The sequence below is a fragment of the Panicum virgatum genome, chromosome 6N (genome assembly GCF_016808335.1).
Source record: "Panicum virgatum strain AP13 chromosome 6N, P.virgatum_v5, whole genome shotgun sequence".
NCBI classification, from domain to species: domain Eukaryota; kingdom Viridiplantae; phylum Streptophyta; class Magnoliopsida; order Poales; family Poaceae; genus Panicum; species Panicum virgatum.
In genome coordinates this window covers 2443497-2464833 of record NC_053150.1, presented here as the reverse complement: position 1 = coordinate 2464833, position 21337 = coordinate 2443497, and the positions used below count along the sequence as shown (strand labels likewise).

General features: G+C 49.9%; 2 protein-coding genes and 1 pseudogene across 2 annotated transcripts; 2 read left to right on the top strand and 1 right to left on the bottom strand.

Annotated features, from left to right (window-relative positions):
• Positions 1-460: 460 nt before the first annotated feature.
• On the bottom strand, positions 461-3937 carry LOC120679285 (LRR receptor kinase BAK1-like). The gene is made up of 4 exons (XM_039960830.1): positions 3422-3937; positions 2306-2566; positions 1344-2213; positions 461-1214 (listed from the first exon to the last, which is right to left on the bottom strand). Exons 1-4 carry the CDS (start codon positions 3876-3878, stop codon positions 742-744), a joined length of 2061 nt encoding a protein of 686 aa, XP_039816764.1. The 5' UTR covers positions 3879-3937; the 3' UTR covers positions 461-741.
• Positions 3938-6298: 2361 nt separating this feature from the next.
• On the top strand, positions 6299-7170 carry LOC120679413 (probable calcium-binding protein CML7). Its single transcript, XM_039960998.1, has one exon. It carries the CDS (start codon positions 6388-6390, stop codon positions 6835-6837), a length of 450 nt encoding a protein of 149 aa, XP_039816932.1. The 5' UTR covers positions 6299-6387; the 3' UTR covers positions 6838-7170.
• A 2514-nt stretch (positions 7171-9684) lies between these two features.
• LOC120678368 lies at positions 9685-15524 on the top strand (annotated as a pseudogene).
• The last annotated feature ends 5813 nt before the right edge of the window (positions 15525-21337 follow it).

Below are 21337 nucleotides of genomic sequence, written 5' to 3'. Positions count from 1 at the left end.
ATACCACTTTGCCTTCTCGTCGGGCGCGCTGAGGTGGGATGTCCATGGATCTCAATCTTTCAACGCCATGGATGCTAGTTGATCTTTAGTACACATATCTTCATATACTAAAGTTTTTTTTTGTTCGTAGATTCTGTAATAAGTTTGGCTATGTGTGGTCACGCAGAGGCTTTAGCTGTGTGCGTTACCGTAGAGGCCGGAATGTAATTCCGTTATCTTAAAAAAATCTAGCAAGCTAGTAGCCGATCACTAGCCGTTGGTAGGAGTGCAGCGCTAGTTTTGTGTGAGACCAAAAACAATCGGGACTTGGGACCACCAAGCTCGGATCTACTCCCTCCGTTCCAAAATATAGGTGATTTTAACTTTTTTAAATTTATATATTTTGCTATGTACATAGACATATATTATATCTAGGTGTATAGCAAACACTATGAATCAAAAAAATCTAAAACAACCTATATTTTAGAACGGAGGGAGTACTGTTTAATTTGTAGCAACTGTGTACTACATGCATCCATGCGTTGGTCGTCGTCGAACAAGCCAACCAGCGATCTCCATGAGGAAATTCCTTCGTTCCAAACAGCAGATTGTGCCCCAAACTACTTCTACAGGTAAATAAATTAAACGAGGCAACGGCCCACTACAAGCAAGCTCCTGAGGAAGGAGCTGCAACTCAAACAATGGCAGCTAACAAGTAGTAATATCAGAAGGCGGTCTCTGAAAAGCAACGCCCGTCGTACTTCACTGGCTGGTGCCTAGCTGCTGCAGCACGGCCGCCATGGCGGGGCGCTGGGCGGGCGCCTCGGCGGTGCACAGCAGCGCGACGCCGGCGAGCTTGGCGGCCTCGGCCCGCGAGAACCGGCCGCCGAGGCGCGGGTCCACGAGGTCGTCCAGCCTCCCGGACTCGGCGCCCAGCCGGAGGTGCGACGACACGGCGCGCCGCCCCGTCAGTGCCTGCAGCACCACCACGCCGAACGCGTACACGTCGCTCTTGTCGGTGGACCGCCCCGTGGTGGTGTACTCCGGCGAGAGGTACCCCATGGCCGCGCTGTCCTTGAGCGACGAGAACACCACGTCGTCGGCCAGGAGCTTGTGCAGGCCCGCGCCGGCGAGGCGTGGGGTGAACAGGTGGTCCAGCAGGACCTTGTCCGCAGAGATGCTCTGGTGGACGAGAGGGGGCTTGTGTGGCTTGCTGCTGTGGAGGTAGTCAATGCCTGAACAATTCAAGAGATTTTGCATATCAGCATAATGTATTGTGCAAACTGCTAGTAGTACACACACTACCAAGTGCTGATCCTATAATACTAATAGATATCGAAATGGATATGCTGAATTATGCATACCTTTGGCAATGCCCTTGATGATGGAGACCCGAGTGGCCCAGTCGAGGACGGTCGCATCGCCCTCCTTGACATCAAGATACTGCGAAAGGCTCCCATTCGCCATGAATTCATAGACGAGGAAGCATTCCCCTCGTGCCCGGGACCGGCAGAAGCCCCTCAGACCAACAAGGTTATCATGCCGCAGCGACGTGAGCATTCGGAGGCCTTTCAGGAAGTCGGCCTCCTCCGATTTGCAGCTGCTCTTGTTGATGCTCTTCACCGCGACAACTGAGCCATCCCGCATGATCCCCTTGTATGTCGCTGCGAAATTGCTCTTGCCAAGTAAGTTCACATCCGAGAAGTACTGTGTCGCACACTCCACCTCCTCAAGATTGAACCTCACACTTGGTGAGCCCTCCGATGACAGCCTCACTCCATGCTGTGACCCCTCAGATGAAGTGTCCCAGCCACTGGAGTACTCAACATTGATCAGTGAGGAGGCACTTCTCTGACATGTTTCCTTTGACTGGTCCAGGCTAAGCCGGCCTTCCAAATGCTCAACTGAACTGCCAACCTTCTGTTTCTGGCGACGGTGCCATGAGAACACAGACAGGCCGCAGGCTGCTGCTCCGGCTACAATGATGATTGTTCCAGCAATAACAGCCCCTGCAGAGAGCGTCGAAGATCTTGAGCAACCTCCTGTGTCGCAATTTCTGTTGAGGTCAGCTGTCTTTTGAATTTGTTGGGGCTTGACAGAGGTTGATTCGGGTTTATGGGGCATTTTGCCATCGTCATTGCCGTCGTCAGGACAAGCTTTCAGAGAATCGAATTGAGCTCCACATAGCTCTGAATTGTTCTCGTAGTGAAATCCCTCATGCAACTTCTTCAGACCTACATCATCAGATTCTTTTTTTCAGATAACAAAGAAAGTGGGCAGTGACATCAAGAAAGAACACCATTCCTGAGTTGTACTAATTAATTACCAGATGGAACACTTCCTGAAAGCGTGTTGTTCCGGAGGTCCAGTGTCAAAAGCTGAGGTATCTCAGCAAGCTTGGAAGGAATGGAGCCAAAGAGTTGATTGGAGCTCAAGTCCAGCCGTGTCAGTGCCGGCAAGTCCCCGAGGGATGCGGGTATTGCGCCAGTGAGCTGGTTGGACTGAAGGGCAAGAACAGTGAGCTTCTTTAGCCGACCCAGCTGAGTTGGGATGCTCCCTGACAACTGATTGTAGCCGAGCTGCAGTACTGCACAAAGAAAGGAACCTTTTTGAGCTAACTACCATTAGAGGCGGACACTTATTGCTGCAAATTAACTTTGGGTAGGTTGGTCTACTGATTTTGGGCAGGCTAGTTTGATCCTGAAGCAGACAGAGAAGTAATGTCAATTATGAGCTGTAGATCAACAGGAGCAAAGCTGTAGGAGCAGTGTAATTGCAGAGCTCTGGTGGAGCAAAACCAACACATTAACAGAATTCCTTGAGCAGAATCCAAGCATCTTTTTGTGTCAGTAATAACAAGCTTTAGGCCTCAGTACAAGAGGTAGGGAGTAAAGATGGGATGTCATGATTCATAGTACATCAAATTAGCCGTACAATCAAATCCACAAAAGGCCAAAATGTACTGAGAAAAAAACAACCTTTGTGTCGCTTCAGTCATGTGGTGCTGTCCTGAGCCTCTAGGCAGGCAATCAGCACTCGAGAGTCAACAGTCACGACAGAGGAAGCACAATGTTTTGAACGAATGAGAAAGGGCATGCCCTGGCTGAGTATGTGAAAGAACGGCATTTTGAGCAGCACGTGCACGAGAAATTGAACTTTCCTGCTGTCAGTTCAAAGCTCTGGAGGCCACAATAATAAGATAAAAAATAATTTCCCTAACAAACGAATTTTGTGTGTTCACTAGCCCAAATTCAAATTCAAATTTCCACAAGTTTTACCCATAAATGGAAGCAACTCGGTTGAACTAACTATTGAGGCGCGTGAATGCACACATGGAACTCCAAATAGGCAAATACTCCTACTCAGCATTTCAAATTGGGTAGCTAGCTAGCCCCAGACATGAGACACCCAAGGCAGTCGAGTCGAAGAAGAGCCAGGTCACCTTGGAGGCTGCGGAGCCGGCCGAGCTCGGCGGGGATGGCGCCGGACAGGTTGTTGACGCCGAGGTAGAGCTCAGCGAGGTCCGGGAGGCCGGCGAGCTCCCGCGGGATGTCCCCGCGGAGGTCGTTGTAGTGGAGGTAGAGGCCGGTGAGGCCCGGGAGCATGGCGAGCGCGGGCGGGACGGTGCCGGCGAGCCCCTTCCCCTGCAGCGCGATGGCGGCGACCCTGCCGCGCGCGTCGCAGGAGACGCCCTCGAAGTAGTCCCCGCGGCCGCAGGGGTCGCCGCCGCCCGCCCACGAGGCGAGCGCGCGGCCCGAGGGGTCCAGCGCCGCCTTGAGCTCCATGAGCGCGTCCACCTCCGCGCTGCGCGGGGACGACGCCTCCGCGGCGGCGGCCGCGGAGAGGAGCAGGAGCAGGAGGTGGATGAGCAGCCGGGGGAGCGAGCGCCTGGACGCCATGGCCGGGAGAGAGGGAGCGGGGACTGTCACTGTCGCAGTGGCACTGGTGAGTGGTGAGAACTGAGTTCTTGGGCGCCTGCCGCCGGGTGGGTGGAGGCGTGGGAATCGGGAGGTTTATAGGGGGTTCACGGTAAAAAGCGGGGGAGTCAAAAGTTGGGAAACTCGAAAGGCGTTTGGATGGATAGTAAAAAAGGTGGAAAAGGGATTGTAGCTGGTACCATGATGATGCTGGTGGTGCAGAGCTACAAGGATACAAAACGACGGATCAGAGACTGTATCAGCGTGGAAGTACACTGCTCAAGATCGGTGTGGGCGTGGTCTCTTGTGCGTCACATTAGGACCGGGACGTGAAAAGAATATGAAGTTCGAGACTAGTGTTGTTTTTTTGTGTATAAAGACAATAAAAAAGGTCGTGAGGACATTTGGCACCATCTTTCCTTTGCAAAAAAAGATATTTAATTATGTTCGGCTGACTGTGGCTGGTGCTGATTTGTTATGAGAGAAAAATATTGTTGTCTAGCTGGTGCTGGTGGCTGGTGCTAATTTGGTGTGTGAGAAAAAACTATTGGCTGGTTGCAGCCGAACAGAGTGTGGGTGAAAATGTAACGAGGAGTATTTTTTTCTTAAAAAAAAGTGAAATCAAGAATGAAATTAGCTTAGTTCTATTTCACTATTTGGATGGGCTAAAGTTGCTTGGATGCTAAACTTAATCACGTAATGTTTAAATTTTTTAGTCTTATTTAAATTTAGCTCACCTCATTAGTACTCCTATTTGAATGGGCTAGTACTAATTTTTAGTACTTTTGGACATTAGTGCTTGGATTCAAACACCCTGTAAAATCATTGTAGAATCACAGGAGATGCATGCGTGTCTTTGTTGGAGGACTCGTTGCAGGAAGAATGGCATTGCATCCTTGGAGCACGGTAGATGCGGCGGCGTCTTGCTCGCTGCTACGTACGTACGTACACGGGTCCAGCGTACACCACCACGCGACGCCGTGGCTGGCTGGTCGCCGACCGGGCATCGGCGCAGGCGCTGCTTGCTGCTTGTACAAGCCGCGGAGGTGTGCAGGGGAGACGACCACGGTGGGAAACCAGACTAGCGCCGGCCGCCGTGGCACGGTAATTACTAACCGCAGGTTAAGTTTTTTTTTAAGAAAAAAGAAACAGGTCGCTGCTGCGGTAACTAAATTCAAACAGGCGGAGGCGCCCCGACCCCACGGCGGTGGGTGGCGGGGCACGTGCCGGCCACGCACCGCACGTACGGCGATCTCACCGGAAAGGGAAGGGAATAGCAGGATGGATCATGGATGATCTCTATAAGGTTGGCGGTGTGCGCGACATGCTTTGACGGACGCGATTCAAATTTCGAATTAGGAGCGTCCTCCCGGCGTGACCGCATTAAATTAAGGCCTTTTGAGAGGGCTCCGGGTGCTCCGGCTTCACCTACTATAGACACTGTAGCGCAGTGTAACTGTTCGGAGTCGGAGCCGGTGGAGCTACGCTTTCCCAACTCCACCGGCTCCATTTGTTCTCTAGGCCGTGTTTGGTTGGGTTGTGAAAAAATTTTGATGAAAACTTTTTGGTATTTTGACCACGAATTAAGGGTATTAAATAAAGTCTAATTACAAAATTATCTCCACAATTATGGTACTGTAGCACTTACTCTAACTAATGAGGTCTTTGACCGCACAATCAGGGGATGATTGAGCGCGGTCACTGTAGCATCACTGTAGCCAATTATGATGAAACTTTGCTCATTAGATTCGTCTCGAAAAGTTACACCCATCCTTGAAAAATTTTTACAAATAGACTTCATTTAGTACTCCATGCAGATATTCGTCATTTTGTGAAATTGTGATTTGATGGCTAACCAAACATAGCCCTAATTTATTTTGGGTCTGAATTTACGGTATGGCTCCACACTATAGCGCGGAACAGAAAAAACAGTATCGCTACAGTGTTATTTACTGTAGTACGGAGCTGAGCCGTTCGGGACGGAGCTCTCCAAAAAGAGCCCTAAGCATCGACCGAGCGCGGAGTATTTTTTTTTTTTTGAGGGGGACCGAGGCGGAGTAGTTAATGCTTCGCGCGTCCAGGGCCCACACAAGTGGAGGATGGGATTTTGCTAGTGCTCCTGCTCTGGTCGGTCCGACAAGATGGGATGAGCCCAGTAGGCCCATAACTCGGCCCTGCTGCTGGTTCCGGTCCCCTGGGCCTCAGCCCACTCACAGGCCCACAGGCCCGCCCATTACCAGCCCATCACTCATCTTGAAAGTGCGCGCAGCCCATCGCGCTCAAGAGGCCCCCGAGCCAAATTCCACACCCAAGCCCACCACGTCCCCTCCCCGCTGGCACGCCACCACTAGCCCACCGCGTGATTCCGATTCCCCTCGCCGCTCGCTCGCTGGTTGGCTGTTCCCCACCACCACCGCCCCCAATCAATCCCTCCTCCCCTCCCCTCCCCTCGCCGCGAGATCCCCCCCCCCGATCCCGATCCGGCGGCGCCATGGGCGGCGGCAAGGACCTCACGGACGACCAGATCGCCTCCATGCGGGAGGCCTTCTCGCTCTTCGACACCGACGGCGACGGCCGCATCGCGCCCTCGGAGCTCGGCGTCCTCATGCGCTCCCTCGGCGGCAACCCCACGCAGGCGCAGCTCCGCGACATCGCCGCGCAGGAGAAGCTCACGGCCCCCTTCGACTTCCCGCGCTTCCTCGACCTCATGCGCGCCCACCTCCGCCCGGAGCCCTTCGACCGCCCGCTCCGCGACGCCTTCCGCGTCCTCGACAAGGACGCCTCCGGCACCGTCTCCGTCGCCGACCTCCGCCACGTCCTCACCTCCATCGGCGAGAAGCTCGAGCCCCACGAGTTCGACGAGTGGATCCGCGAGGTCGACGTCGCGCCCGACGGCACCATCCGCTACGACGACTTCATCCGCCGCATCGTCGCCAAATGATTCCTCGCCGATCCCACTACCCCCAAACCCCCGCCGCGCGCTTGACGATTTCATTTGCTTTGGTTTGCGTTCTATCATCTGATCTTGTCTCATTTGAATTTGCCCCGTCACTTCTCTTCTCGTCTGTGCTTTCATTTCATTTCCGGACTGCTGCCTGTGACTACTAGGGTTTGGATAAATGGATGGATAATGCTGTGTGCGTGTGTGTCTGTTTGTATCGACAGACCGATCAATTAATTAATGGATCTGGCTGATGATGCTTTGCTTAGCTACATGTAATGTAATACTTTTTGCAATGTAAAGTGTGGATCTGTTTCGGTGTTTCCTTCATCACTGTTTGGTGGCTACCTACCTTGCTTATTTGATTGATACTACCGTGATGGGATCAGTCGATACTACCTTGTTTGGTTGCTTGCCTTATCGCAAATTGATGCTATATAATCTGTGCCGGTTTACAAACTGTTGCTGATTTAGTGCTTCTGCTTTTGTTTGTTGCTGGTATAGGGTCCGTGATGTTGTCGGCCCACCAGTCCAATTGTGCCTAATCACACTGGTTTGCCTTATATCAATCTAAATTCTCATGAGTGGGACTAGCCCTTTATGGTTACTAACCTTGCAGTTCATGAGGTTGATGCTGATAAGTGGATGCCCATATACTTGAAATTGCAGTCATTTCTTTAGATTATGCTCAAAAGCTGTCCATGATTTCCGAGCATCATGAAACAGTACCTGAGCCTTCCATTGTCTTCAATTAGGAATCATGTTTTCATGAAGTTTTGGTTTCATAAGCTCAACTGATAGTCCTGATGAATGGATTGAAACTCCCTATGGTAGAAGGCTAGAAGCTATATGCTCTTTCATTTATCTAACTTTATACAATGTTAATTTACTCGTCGAGAAAACTGTCTTCTGATAGTAAAAGTAATCTAGCAAGAAGTATGTGAAATACGTTGGATGTTTTTTTTAGTATGTATTCATATCATTAAGATGTTCCTCCTTTTCAGAGCATGAATAACTTGTGTCTTCCACATACTTGTAAGTTCCATTATTTGTTTGGATCTCCCCTAAAAGCTTCTCATCATCTCATGCCTTTCAAGGTTGTCATGAAGCACAGTCCTCGAGCACCTACAATTAAAACATGCCTTCATGCACCTATAACACAGTTTACTTTCCTGATTGACTGGTTAAAATGCCTTCTAGAAATCTAATGTGCTGTTACACTGATCTAACACTATACAATGTTAATTTACCAAAGGAGCCAAAGGAGAAAACCTTACATTCGGCTTCTTCTAGCATATAGTTGTGGGCTTTTGCATGCTCAGCCAAAATTTGGGAAGTCTGGCTAGTGAAACAAGGTAACCATAAATGGAAGGGTTTCCCTGTGTTCAGCAGAGTTGAATGAGAAGCTCTTAGATCTCAGCTTTTGCATACTTGCCAAGGTTATCATGAACTATATCAATAACTGTAGACTAAATCCTTCTTTGTAATATATTTCCCTGTGCTCACAAAAGTCACAAAGATTATGTAATTTGTTTTCACCTCCCTTTGCTTTTGATTCATGTAAGCTATGGTCTTTCATTGGTTCAAAATTCCTTTATAAGTCCAATGCGCCATTACATCTTACAAAGCTCTACTAGAAATGCAATATGTTGTTTCTCTTACATTGATCTTCCAGAAAAGCATTGTGCTGTTGTCTGTTAGACTGTTACATTGATCTAGATATCTAATGCTATGCTGTGAGTTTGCTCATGGAGCCCTGTTGGTACCCAAGGTTGGAGGCTTCTGCCTGTTACACCTGTATATGTTGCCTATAGTCCTCCAAGTCTGTAAGTTTATTTTTTCCAATAAAACTGTTGCTGGTGAATCGAAGAAATTCATTAATTGTTGACTTCTCCCCTAGCCTCAGAAGGTTGAAAAGATAAGCGAAAGGATTCATTTACTATACACTTGAATAGTTGGTGCATGCAGTTCAGAAAGCTGTGCTGAGCTACCTCTAACTGACATCATCTGTAGATATCTATCTGCCTGTAATCCTAGCTTGGTGGTGGATCTTCAGTCAGCTGCTGAGCTCCCCTGCATACATTGCTCGATCATTCTTTCGCTGCTGGCCGGGTAGTTGCCTAGTTGGCTAACCGGATTTTCCTTCACCTGTTCTGTTCACAATGTAGCACAGCTATTTCGGCGAGTGAGGTCGTATGGGTGTACCTGTTCCATCAATTACCACATCCTCAAGTTTCTGAAACTTTCAGAATGTGAGCAGCTAGCTATACCTGCAACAATCAGGCTACAAGGCATACACCTCCATTTTCAGGAAATGTCGCCGAGGCCGTGTTTAGATCTTTTAGCAAAATTTTTTTGAAAGCGAATCTTACTATTTAGGAGTGTTAAATAAAATCTATTCATAATTTTTTTTGCACGGGTGGATTGTAAATCACGAGAAGAATCTAATAAGTCTAATTAATTTATGATTAATCTATAATTAGCGGATGGTTACTGTAGAATCAACTTCAGAGTTCCGACCCTGTGAGCATGCTGAAATGTTCAGTCAGCTCAAAACTTCGGAAATCAGATACTCCAACAAATAGAGTCAATGAAAAAGAAATTCCAAAATCTGTAACTTTTAGGTACTAATATAATCTCATAGTTGAATGAATTTCAATCGTAAAGTTGAAACAAGCCAAAAGACATTTTCAAAGATGGCTTGCCACAAAAGAGTAATTCCAGCAACTTAAATGACGCTCCCTGGGCCGAAACATCCCGCGTAAACGAACGAAGCCCATCATAAGGCCCAGCCCAAACCGGGCAGCCCTAGAAGCGAAACCCTCAGCGCCGCCACTCACTATAAAGCTCCCCCAAACCCTAGACCGAGGCCTCCCCTACGCCGCTCGCGTCGTCTCTCGCCCTCGCGCCGCCGCCGCCGCCGCAGCTGCTGCAGCAGCAAGACCGTCATCTCCTATCCCCCTCTCGTCGTCGTCCCAGCAAACAGTCGCCATGGGTAATTCCTCGCTTCCTCCTAGCTGCTCCTCTCTTCCGCTCCATTTACGATCTGGCCGATACGGTTTTTGCTGACTTTTTTGCTTTCGCTTTTCATTTCGCTGGCTGGATTTGGGGATGCAGGCAAGGTTAAGATCGGAATCAACGGTGAGTTTGTGCCCTGTGCTTGCAGTTCGTGCTCATTTGGTCCGTCTATCGTTGAATCTGGACTGATCTAAGCGGGTTTCTGCTCGTCTGCCTCTGTGATTGGGCTCAGGATTCGGAAGGATCGGCAGGCTCGTGGCCCGGGTCGCCCTCCAGAGAGAGCATGCCGACTATGTTGTGGAGTCCACAAGTGTCTTCATAGACAAGAAGGCTGCGGCTCTCTTGAAGGTATAGTTGCTGCTTGATAGTTCTATGGCTGTTGTAGAAAGTTTTTAGTTTGTTTGTGTATTATATGCTTATGTTCTCTCTAGTTTCTGAATGTATGCATTTGGGGGGATTCATGCTTGCAGGGATGACAAATTAGTTGGGGTTAACAAAATGGTGTCTTAATTTTTAGGAGTAATTTTTTCGTATTTATTAACTTGCAATATGTCAGGCCTGTGCTTAATGGTAGCTTCTTGGTTCCCCAATTGAGCTGATCATTTGCTTCTGACATGCTGTAGTAATCTGAGATTTGGAATTTACTCTTGTTTAGTCATAACTGTTTGTATAATGTCTATTAGTTTTTGTTGTTGTGAGCATAGATACTGGGAGACTGAAACAAGGTAGTTTAGTGTCATGATTAGAAAAATACATGTAGTCTATACTCATTCGCTATACTTCTCAAGAATTTATTTTTGAGCTGTGTGATTTTCACATATATTCTGATGCTTTCTCTAAGTTCCAATTGCCTGTTTCTGATAGCTGCATTTTTCCTTTAAATAATAGGGTTGTGCCAAAAACGTAATCTCTGCTCCAAGCAAAGATGCCCCGGTTCATGCCATCGCAGGTGAGTTTTTTTTTTTGCTGTTGACCAATCTTCTGTACTGTACTGGCATTATTGGGAAGGTGCTTGTCGTTGGCTGTAAAATGACAGCATCATACTTCCATGTCAGCCACCCAGAAGACTGTTTATGGGCCATCTGCCAAGGACTGGAGAGGTGGCAGGGCTGCCAGCTTCACTGGTGCTGCCAAGGTATATGATAAGCTCGCAATGTTGTATGCTGGGAGCTAATATTTCCTTGCTTTTTTCTGCAGTTACTGTTTGCAAAAAAAACAGATTTGAACTACTGGTTTGGCTGACAATTAGTGGTAGAAATGTGATAACATGCTTTACTGTGTTATGTGGTTTACTTAGTTCTGTGAATTAATTTATGTACTGTGGTCCAATCTGAGCTGATGTAACATAGCTAAATGAACATGCACATACATTGGTAACCGTGTGTTGAAATGATTGCTGTACAAGTTCTAATTGATTACATGATACGCAAGAAATACTCTTTTTACTTAAATGGTTGGTTACTCCACCTCATTATTCTGCTATGTGTGATAGTATCCATTCCATATTCAGTAAATTTGATTGAAATTCCATATGCTTACTTTTGCTATTAACATGTTGCAGGCTATTGGCAAGCTCACTGGTAATTATCTATCCTGGCAGTGGATATGTGCAGCTTGAGATTTAGTGCTTCGCTTTGTGCTTAGTTTTGTGGATATGCGCAGCTTCAGATGTATTGCTTTGCTCTGTGCATAGTCTTGATAGGGTACTGCGCTGTGAATTCTGTGTGCTGTGCTCATGATTTCTGTGCTACCCCTGTCCTGTGTAGACCTACATGTTCAAGTACGACACCATGCACGGCCACTGCAAGCATAGTGACATCAGCATCAAGGACTCCAAGACCCTTCTCTTCGGTGAGAAGCTGGTCACTGTCTTCGGCATCAGGTAGCCCCTGTTACTGCTTCATTCAGAGATGGGTTAAGCTTTCTGTTCATGTTGTGGGCTGATGTTTGAGTTGCCACAATTTTAAAGGAACCCGGAGGAGATCCCGTGCGGTGAGGCTGGTGCTGACTATGTCGTGGAGTCCACTGGTGTCTTCACTGACAAGGAGAAGGCTGCTGCTCACTTGAAGGTATAGGTGCTGCTTGATAGTTCTATGGCTGTTGTAGAAAGTTTTTAGTTTGTTTGTGTATTATATGCTTATGTTCTCTCTAGTTTCTGAATGTATGCATTTGGGGGGATTCATGCTTGCAGGGATGACAAATTAGTTGGGGTTAACAAAATGGTGTCTTAATTTTTAGGAGTAATTTTTCGTATTTATTAACTTGCAATATGTCTGGCCTGTGCTTAATGGTAGCTTCTTGGTTCCCCAATTGAGCTGATCATTTGCTTCTGACATGCTGTAGTAATCTGAGATTTGGAATTTACTCTTGTTTAGTCATACCGGTTTGTATAATGTCTATTAGTTTTTGTTGTTGTGAGCATAGATACTGGGAGGCTGAAACAAGGTAGTGTCATGATTAGGAAAATACATGTAGTCTATACTCAATCGCTATACTTCTCAGGAAATTATTTTTGAGCTGTGTGATTTTCCCTCTTCTACATATTTTCTAATGCTTTCTCTAAGTTCCAATTGCCTGTTTCTGATAGCTGCATTTTCCTTTAAATAATAGGGTGGTGCCCAAAGATAATCTCTGCTCCAAGCAAAGATGCCCCTGTTCATGCCATCGCTGGTGAGTTTTTTTTTTCTTCTGTTGACCAATCTTCTGTACTGTACTGGCATTATTGGGAAGGTGCTTGTAGTTGGCTGTAAAATGACAGCACCATACTTCTATGCCAGCCACCCAGAAGACTGTTGACGGGCCGTCAGCCATGGACTGGAGAGGTGGAAGGGCCGCCAGCTTCAACATCATTCCCAGCAGCACTGGTGCTGCCAAGGTATATATGATAAACTCACAATGCTGTATCCTTGAGCTAATATTTTCTTGTTTTTTTCTGTAGTGATTTGTTTGCAGTAAACTGATTTGACAATTAGTGGTAGAAATATGATAACTTGCTTTACTGTGTGTTTTGTGGTTTACTTAGTTCTGCGAATTAATTTATGTACTATGGTCCAATCTGAGCTGATGTAACATAGCTAAATGAACATGCACATACATTGGTAACCGTGTGTTGAAATGACTGCTGTACAAGTTCTAATTGATTACATGATACGCAAGCAATACTCTTTTTACTTAAATGGTTGGTTACTCCACCTCATTATTCTGCTTGGTGTGATAGTATGCATTCCATATTCAGTAAATTTGATTGAAATTCCATATGCTTGCTTTTGCTATTAACAGCAGGCTATTGGCAAGCTCACTGGGGCCTCAATTGCCTCCTTCCACCGATGTTCAGCTCCGGACCCAAGGACATCACCAGCAAGGACTCCGTCGCCGCCGCCTTGGAGTTCAGCGACGGGGAGTAGTTCAGCGACGGAGAGGAGTGGTATGAGACCACCTAGAATGTCAGCGACTTTCTGGTCTAATTGTCACCTTGTTCTGTGTGGAGCTTCAGGGAGTACAATCACTTCGCGAAGCTCAAGTTTATGGTGTCGGGGAAGCGGGGGTGGGGAAGAAGTGGGACTTTCGCATGGATTGGTGCAGCAGGTACAGCGATAAGTGGTGGGCGGAGTGGGATAATTGTCTGGTATTCAGACTTGCGGAGGTGGAGGAGCGGGAGCTGGAGGTGGAGGAGGGGAAGGAATCGTGGCGGGGGCCATACGTTGGGTTCTTTACGTGGAGCCATTATCACAGGGACGCTATCAGAGTGAAGGTGGACCCGAAGAACAAAGCTGTCCTGATAATGACATTACCAAGGATCAATGTCTCTTGAGTCCGAGGAGTCCGAGGAGTCGGAGGAGTAGGACGTACGAGTAGGTTTAATATGTAGGTTGGATTTTCCCCAATTCGTATCTTTGTTTGACTTGCTCTGACTTGCCTGACTTTTGCACGACTTGTCTAGTTTTCGGGATGAATGTTTCCCAAGAACAATAACAACCCTAGTGCACATTTGTATAAGTAGTTATTAATAGTTCTGTAGTTTTCGGCGACGCGCACATTTGGCGGTGTGCAATTTGTCTAGTTTTCGACGACTATGAGCCGAAAACTGTCCGCGCCGCGACGCGCCATGCTCTCGCCTCCATGACCGCGGCGCGTGAGCCGAGGGCGGCGGAGGCTACATCCCCATCTGGTGCCATACATTGCCTGCCATCTACTCGTCCGTCGCAAGAACGCTCTCTGTTGCACACAGTCCGGCAGAATTACAGAATTATCCTCTTGTTTAGTTGCCTTATCTGCCTTAACAAGAGGATAATTCTGTAATTCTGCCGGCCTGTGTGCAGCAGGAGTGTTTTTGCGACGGACGGGATGACAGGCAATGCATGGTACCTGCTGTGGATGTAGCCTCCGCCGCCCTTGGCTTACGCGCCGCGGTCATGGAGGCGAGAGCATGGCGCGTCGCGGCGCGGACAGTTTTCGGCTCATGGTCGTTGAAAACTAGACAAGTTGCACACCGCCAAATGTGCGCGGCGCCGAAAACTACAGAACTACTAAGACAAATGTGCACTGGGGTTGTTATTGTTTTTGGGAAATATTCATCCCGAAAACTAGACAAGTCGTGCAAAAGTCAGGCAAGTCAGAGCAAGTCAAACAAAGATACGAATTGGGGAAAATCCAACCTACATATTAAATCTACTCGTACGACCTACTCCTCGTCTGACTCCTTCTGTCTGAGACATTGATCCTTGGTAATGTCATTATCAGGACAGCTTTGTTCTTCGGGTCCACCTTCACTCTGATAGCATCCCTGTGATAATGGCTCCCCGTGAAGAACCCAATGTATGGCCCCCGCCACGATTCCTTCCCCTCCTCCACTTCCAGCTCCAGCTCCTCCACCTCCGCGAGGCTGACAATTGTCCCACTCCGCCCACCACTTATCGCTGTACCTGCTGCACCAATCTATGCAAAAGTCCCACTTCTTTCCCACCCCCGGCTTCCCCGGCACCATAAACTTGAGCTTCGCGAAGTGCTTGTACTCACTGAAGCTCCACACAGAACCAGGCGGCAATTGGACCAGGAAGTTGCTGACATTCTCGGTGGTCTCATACCACTTCTCCTCGTCGCTGAACTACTCCCCGTCGTTGAACTCTAAGGCGGCGGCGACGGAGTCCTTGCTGGTGGTGTTCTTGGGTCCGGAGCTGAACCATCGGTGGAAGGAGGCAGTGGAGGCCCCTGTGAGCTTGCCAATAGCCTGCTGTTAATAGCAAAAGTAAGCATATGGAATTTCAATCAAATTTATTGAATATGGAATTGATACTATCACACCAAGCAGAATAATGTGTGTGTGGGTGTTTGTGAATTCAAGCATGCTAAATCCGCTTGGTTTGTTTCCTTTCTAAAGGTGTTGATCAGCCTGGTGTTGATGTTTTTGTCTCTGATGCAGCATCTTTCCGGCCAGTACTCAGGACAGTGTGGTAGCCGGGGACCCTGAACGCCATTTCCTCTGATACTGGAGCGCAGCAAGCTGGAGGCGGCGATGACACTGTGTTGCCGTCAGTCCAAATCCAGCACGCGGTTGGCTTCTCGGACCGTGTTCTCATGATCCTCAAGGACGGCTCGTTGTTGCCAGCTTGTTGGAGTTGGAGGAGGTATCGGCTCGCATGGCGGAGACCGGGGGGGGGGGGGGTGGTGTCGCGGCTGTACGCCCCACTCCGGCCACCGATCGATGACCTCCGCCAGCCGCGCTGACAGCTCCCTCGGCTTCTCCCTCGCAGCCTCTCTCTCTCCTCGATCGGCTTCTCCTCGGCGGACCTCGCGGGCGGCGGTGCCCCTGCCATCCGTGCTCGCCGTGCCCTGGTGCACCGCCTCCGCCATCCCCCTCCATCTCCTCTGCTCGAGTCCCCTACCTCTGACCCTGAGTCCATGGCGCCGGTGGTGCTTGCGCGGAGCTCGCAGCGGCGCGCTTGCCTCGCCTCGTTGCGGTGCACGCGCGGCCACCAGCTCGCCTCGCCGCGGCGCGCTTGCGGTGCGGCGAGGCCCTCAGCTCCCTCCTCCCGCGCCCTCCCATGGCCGCGGTGCGGAGGCGGGCCTCGCGGTGGCCGGGGCAGCGGTGGTGGGGGCGGACCGGCGTGACAGCGACGGCGGGGACGGGGCGCAGGCCAGTCGGGAGGATTCGAGGGCGGCGCGGATCCAGGCGCCGCTGGCCGGATACATGTGTTACCGGCGTCCCTGCTCCCTTTTTCCCCGTGGAGGCCGGGTTCCCTCTCCCACGGCGGAGGGCGTGCTCGGGGAGCAGCACCGACGGTGGCCTTCTCACCATTATCGCCGGCGGCGGCTGCGGCGGTCCGGATTCGGTGAGCCCTCGGCTCCAGCTTCCCGAGGCGAACGGCGTGGCAGAAGAAATGCCGCAACGGGCTGTTGTCGGGCCTACGCGCCGCCGTGTTCCTCCGAGCGCCGCCATCTCTTCCCCTTCGCTCGCCGGCCAGCAGCTGGGATGGCGCACGGGTGCGCGGGCCCAACGCCACGTTGGCGCGGTAGCGTTCCCCGCTACATCCTCTTGATTTGGCGTGCGCGGAGGCATCCGGGACGGTAGCGTGTCGCTTACCGTCCCTCGCTGTAGGGGTTCGTTCCGGTATATCGCGTTGGGATGCGGCTGCTGGGTTTCGTAACCTGGCGGAGGTTGATGCGAGCGGGTGTAACATTTGTAAAAATCATCTAAATAAATCACACGTTAAAAGTGCATTTTAAAAATCTTTTTTCATTGCTGAGCTCAAATCATTCCAAATTCTTTTTCTATCCGAGCTCCCAAACTTTCAAAATCTCTTTCCGGCAACCTCGCCGACCGACACCAGAATCAATCATCGTACTCTCGTTCTTTTAACCTCTGCTCGTTCCACGTGCGCGACGCTTCGTTCCGGAGCCACTCGCGACCGTCACCGCGAATCCTGCCGGCGACTCTCTCTTTCTTTTCCTCTCTCTTTTTTCTTTTTCTCTTTTCTCCTTTTCTTTTCTCCCTTCTCCTAACTTTCCTCACGCGCAGCAAAGCAGAGGAGCACGCCGAGCAGAGCACAGCACGCCGGCCACCCACCTCTGCCGCGCCATCACTCCCTCTGCGCCGCTCGTCACTTCACCGCCGCTAGGCGCCACCGCCCACGCCTGCACGCCATCGCCTCAGCGCCGCCGCTCCGCGACACCATGCCGGCCCCATCGCCATTAAGCCGCCGCAGAGCTTGCCCACGCCGTGCCGTCCCTCGTCATGCCCCCACCGCGCTACAGCCTGCCTCGTCGGCCTGCCCGCCCTCGTTGCTCGCGCCACTCCGCGCCGCTCGCTAGCTGCCGCCCGGCCACAGCTCCGCCATTGATAGCAAGTAGAGGAGCGTTGGCACAGCTCGTCGTTGCCCGCCTATAAAAGCCACCCCAGGCCACTCCATCATCGTCCCGAGCTCGCTGAGCCACCCCGCTCCGCCCAGCTTCGCTACTCACCTTCTTCCTCCCTGAATCGAGCTCTCTGCTCCTCCACTCCAAAAAGGGGCGCTGCCTCGATCTGCCGCGTCGGGCTATCTCAATCCAATTCCTTCGACGGTGAGCACCCCTGTACCCTCCTCGACCTCCACCGCCCCCGAGCGCGCCCTCCCCGGCCTTGCATCGCCGCCACCATAGCCGCCGCCGCCCACCTCCGCCCACCATCGTGGAGCTGCCTCCTCGTGCCGCCCCAGCTCGTGGTGAGGAGGGGAACCGATTCCCCGCTGACCCCTCTCCCCGGCCGCCGTCGAGCCCCCAGGGACACCGGCTAGGGCGCCGCCGCCCCTACCTCCCCCTCCTCTATTATGGTCACAAGGAAGAAGAAGGGCAAAATTGCCTAGAGGCCCCTGCCCTTTCCTTCTTTTGTTTAAGAGCCCCCTCTCTCTATTTCCTTTTAAAAGGAACCCCCTCCATCTTTCATTATTCCAAATCAACCCTTCCACCATTCAAGATAATTACCAATAGATCCCTGCCCCTTTTCAAAGGAGCCCGGATATTTCCAAAAATCCTAATCAAGTCCTTTCTCCACCGAAATAATTACAAATAGGCCCCTGGACTCCAGTTTAGCCCCTAATCACCTCTTTAACCTATCATCTCATGCGCAAAAAATCCTCCGATTGACCCGAAATTCAACCACGCAATTTCTAATATAATTTTGGTCGTGCCATTAGAAAATCTCCCAAAAATATTCTTCCTATCTTCCTATCTTCACTTTTCTCGATTCGAGCTCAACGGTAAAACTTTTATTTCGTTTTTCTTTATTGTGTGCTTGTTTGTGTGCGCCATAGATCACTGTGTGAACGAAGTAGAACCTGTCGAGGAGTTTGCCGAGTTGTACCGCGAGCCGGAGTACGCGGAGCAGTACCGCGAGCCGGAGCCCGAGAACGAGTACCGCGAGGAGGAGCTCCCGGAAGGTTTCGAAGACGGCAAGTCCAATCTCATCCTTTGATGCATATTTTGACCCAGTTTTACAAACACAACCTATTGGCATATTTTCAAAGCTGCATATTGTTTCACTGCTGAAAACTGGTTGGATAGCCACCCCTTGGTTTTTATAACCATTCCTTGATGATCTAGGTTTGTCTCTAAATATGATTTGCTCTGTTTGGATGATAAACCCTGCTAGAATGCTTAGCACCCTATTACTCATTACACTCCAAATGTGATTACAATGTGTTTTCAAAACAAAGAAATGCGTGAGTAACAAAATGGGAAAATGGGATTTTTGGAAAATAAAGGAAAGATATGCTTAGATGGGATGGATGGTGATTCCTGTGTGGGACACCAAATGGTGGGCTCGTACCTTTGTGGTTGAGCCAGGTTGGGAGATATCTCACAATTAAGGACCGAGTTGATGTGTCATCTCACCTAACTCAACTTATTGTACAACCACTCGACCGTTGTGTGTGGCAATGGCTTAGCATAAGTCCCACTGGCTTAGTCTGTTAGTCATCAGGAGAGCTGGTGAGCAATGGGTGATCAAGGAGACGGGATAAGATCTGTGTGACTTATACCCTGGTTGGGCCTCGTTGGTAGGTCAATGACCCCTTGGTGGATCCCATGTTGGCTACTCAGTTCTAGCTAGGTGGGTAATGGCTTCGATGGGATCTGCACCGACACTAAGGTGATCATGCTGTGGTACCCCGCTTGTGGGGAAAGTGTACACCTCTGCAAAGTTAAAAACTATTCGAATAGCCGTGCTCACGGTATTGGGCGAGTTACGGTTTGGTCACATGACTAAATTTCTTTGGAGGGATGGTGTCGGTGTGAGTTGTTTTGGAAAGTGTCCGGCAGTTGTGCCGTGTGCTATGGCGGATGAGGAGTCTGGTAGCAATTTAAAACTTGGATCCTGTGTGGATCAACCCCACTCGATTACAAAAGAATTATTTTGAGAATTTTTTTTTTCAAAATAAACCCTTGCATGTGTTAAAACTAGCTTTACTGCAAATAAACCTGAGCCTTCTCGATATATCCTGTGCATATGATTTATACCCCCCCTCTGTGGAGGAGGTTGGACTTGTTGAGTACTTTTATACTCACCCGGATATATGTTGTCGCTTCAGAGGAAGATCCGGACTTCGTGGTTGAAGATGTTGAGTAGAGGTTGCGTCCGCACCCAACGCTGCCTGTGGTGTTGGCCCTTTGCAGGATGCTTCTGCTGGCGCGATACTCTGAGCCCGAGCTAGATCCCATCTGGATCGTGTTTGGTGCATCACCGTAGCCTTTTTACTTCTTGTTATTGTCTGTCTCGAGTGTCCACCTCGAAGGTTTGTATGGTGACTGAACTCTCTGATGAATAAATGTGTTATCAGCCTCCTAGGACTGATATTTATATCACATTTAGTCTCTACTTATGTGGGGACGCTTCATGTGGTATCAGAGCCGTCGTTGACTGTAGGACGCGACCATTAGGATTGGAAAAGGTCTTTTGACAAATACAAAAGCCTTGCAAAACTTCTCAACCCTTTTGCTCTATTGGAAAATTGATTTACACCTCGGTTCCTTTCAGATGGCCGCAGAAGGATGGGTCACTAGCCGCTGCTTGGAAGACCCCGGGTTCCCTAGGCTGCTGTTTGCCTGCATGGACCGCCTCGGCATCTACGAGTGTCCGGAGTACACCGTTATGGAGTACATAGACCGTGGAACCCCCCGATGTGAGATAATCGTCTGCGTCGTGAAGAGCATTCGTTACCCCGATATTCAGCAATGGAGCGTGACGGTTGTTGGATTTCGTCACCAAGACACTTACCATAAGGCAGCCGGAAAGGCTCTGCGCCATCTGTGCTAGATTTATGAGAAGCACATCTGCCACACACCAATGAGGTTCTATCCGCCAGCCAAGAAGGATTGCCCGGTTTGGTTGGCCCGAGTAAGGAGTTTGAAAGAACATGGCCAACATGATGATAGCCCCACAGTGCTCAACATAGAAGCCTATCCCCTCGCCCTAGATGAGTATTGTGATGAGCAGCGTGTGAAGCTGAAGCAGCAGATTCGCAGAGCTGAGGATGCAGAGATTACGGTGAGGAGACTCTAAGTAAGGTTGGCCACCGCTGAAGCACGAGCTGCCGCCGCCCAAAGCAATGAATCCGAGGCCAAGGAAGCTCACCTCGTGGGCCGTGCTCGGAGGAGGATGCAAGTCCTTGAAGATGAGGATCCACTAGTTTTGGATAAGATTCCCGTCGCCCAAGGGTCTGGCAAAAGAAAGAGCCCTAGTGCTCTAGTGGCACCACCGCCTACCGAAGTTTCCCCTAAGACCTCTGATTCAGAAGCCGCAGAAGATCCACTACCGCTGACACAGCCAGGACTAAGGGTGGATGTGCGTTCTCTCCTACTACCCATAGGGGAAGAACCCACTCAAGCCAACGAGTCTTCCTGAATGCCCATGACCGTCAAGGGATGAAGTGTGGTCCAAAGTTTAGAATTGTACCCCCTTCTTTTAGAGTCTTTGTACTCGGTCGTGTAGTGCGTGTTTTGGCCTTGCCCAAGTGTTGTACCCCTTTCCGTGGCGAATAAAATTGTTTGTACTTGTTGTTTGTTAGACTGTGTGCGTGTCGGCAGGAGGTGGATTCTGCCTTTTTGAAAATACAAAATAATAACTTAAACATCACCTTAATCCCAATCCAAGTCTCATAAAGGTCCACTCAATCTGCAGATGCCTCCCACGCGTACCACCAGGACCTCCCAAAGCCGGACCCGTGCAACCCCAAGTGCGGGAAGGCAGCCAGAGATGCGAGGACAAGCCGCTGCTCTCCCAGATCAGGAAGTTAGTCAGCATGAAGTAGAAAGTCAAGTGAGGTCACAACAGCCACCACCTCCGCCAGTTATGGACCTAGTGCAAGTAATGAACAACCAGACCCTTCTGCTAGAAGCTTTGGCCAATGCCATCAACCGCCCAAGACCCCGCGCACAAGGCATGAATGAAAAGTTGAACGACTTTCTGCGGGCCAAGCCACCCACTTTTGCGGTTATGCTAACCCCTTGGACG

What these genes read in the sequence shown, in the direction of transcription:
- LOC120679413 (XM_039960998.1), top strand. Translation starts at nt 6,388, where the DNA reads ATGGGCGGCGGCAAGGACCTCACGGACGACCAGATCGCCTCCATGCGG.
- LOC120679285 (XM_039960830.1), bottom strand. Translation starts at nt 3,878, where the DNA reads ATGGCGTCCAGGCGCTCGCTCCCCCGGCTGCTCATCCACCTCCTGCTC. An exon ending in CCGGCTCCGCAGCCTCCAAG is followed by an intron (nt 2,567 to 3,421) that starts GTGACCTGGCTC and finishes TTCTTTGTGCAG; the next exon opens with TACTGCAGCTCGGCTACAAT. An exon ending in CATCAAGGGCATTGCCAAAG is followed by an intron (nt 1,215 to 1,343) that starts GTATGCATAATT and finishes TGAATTGTTCAG; the next exon opens with GCATTGACTACCTCCACAGC.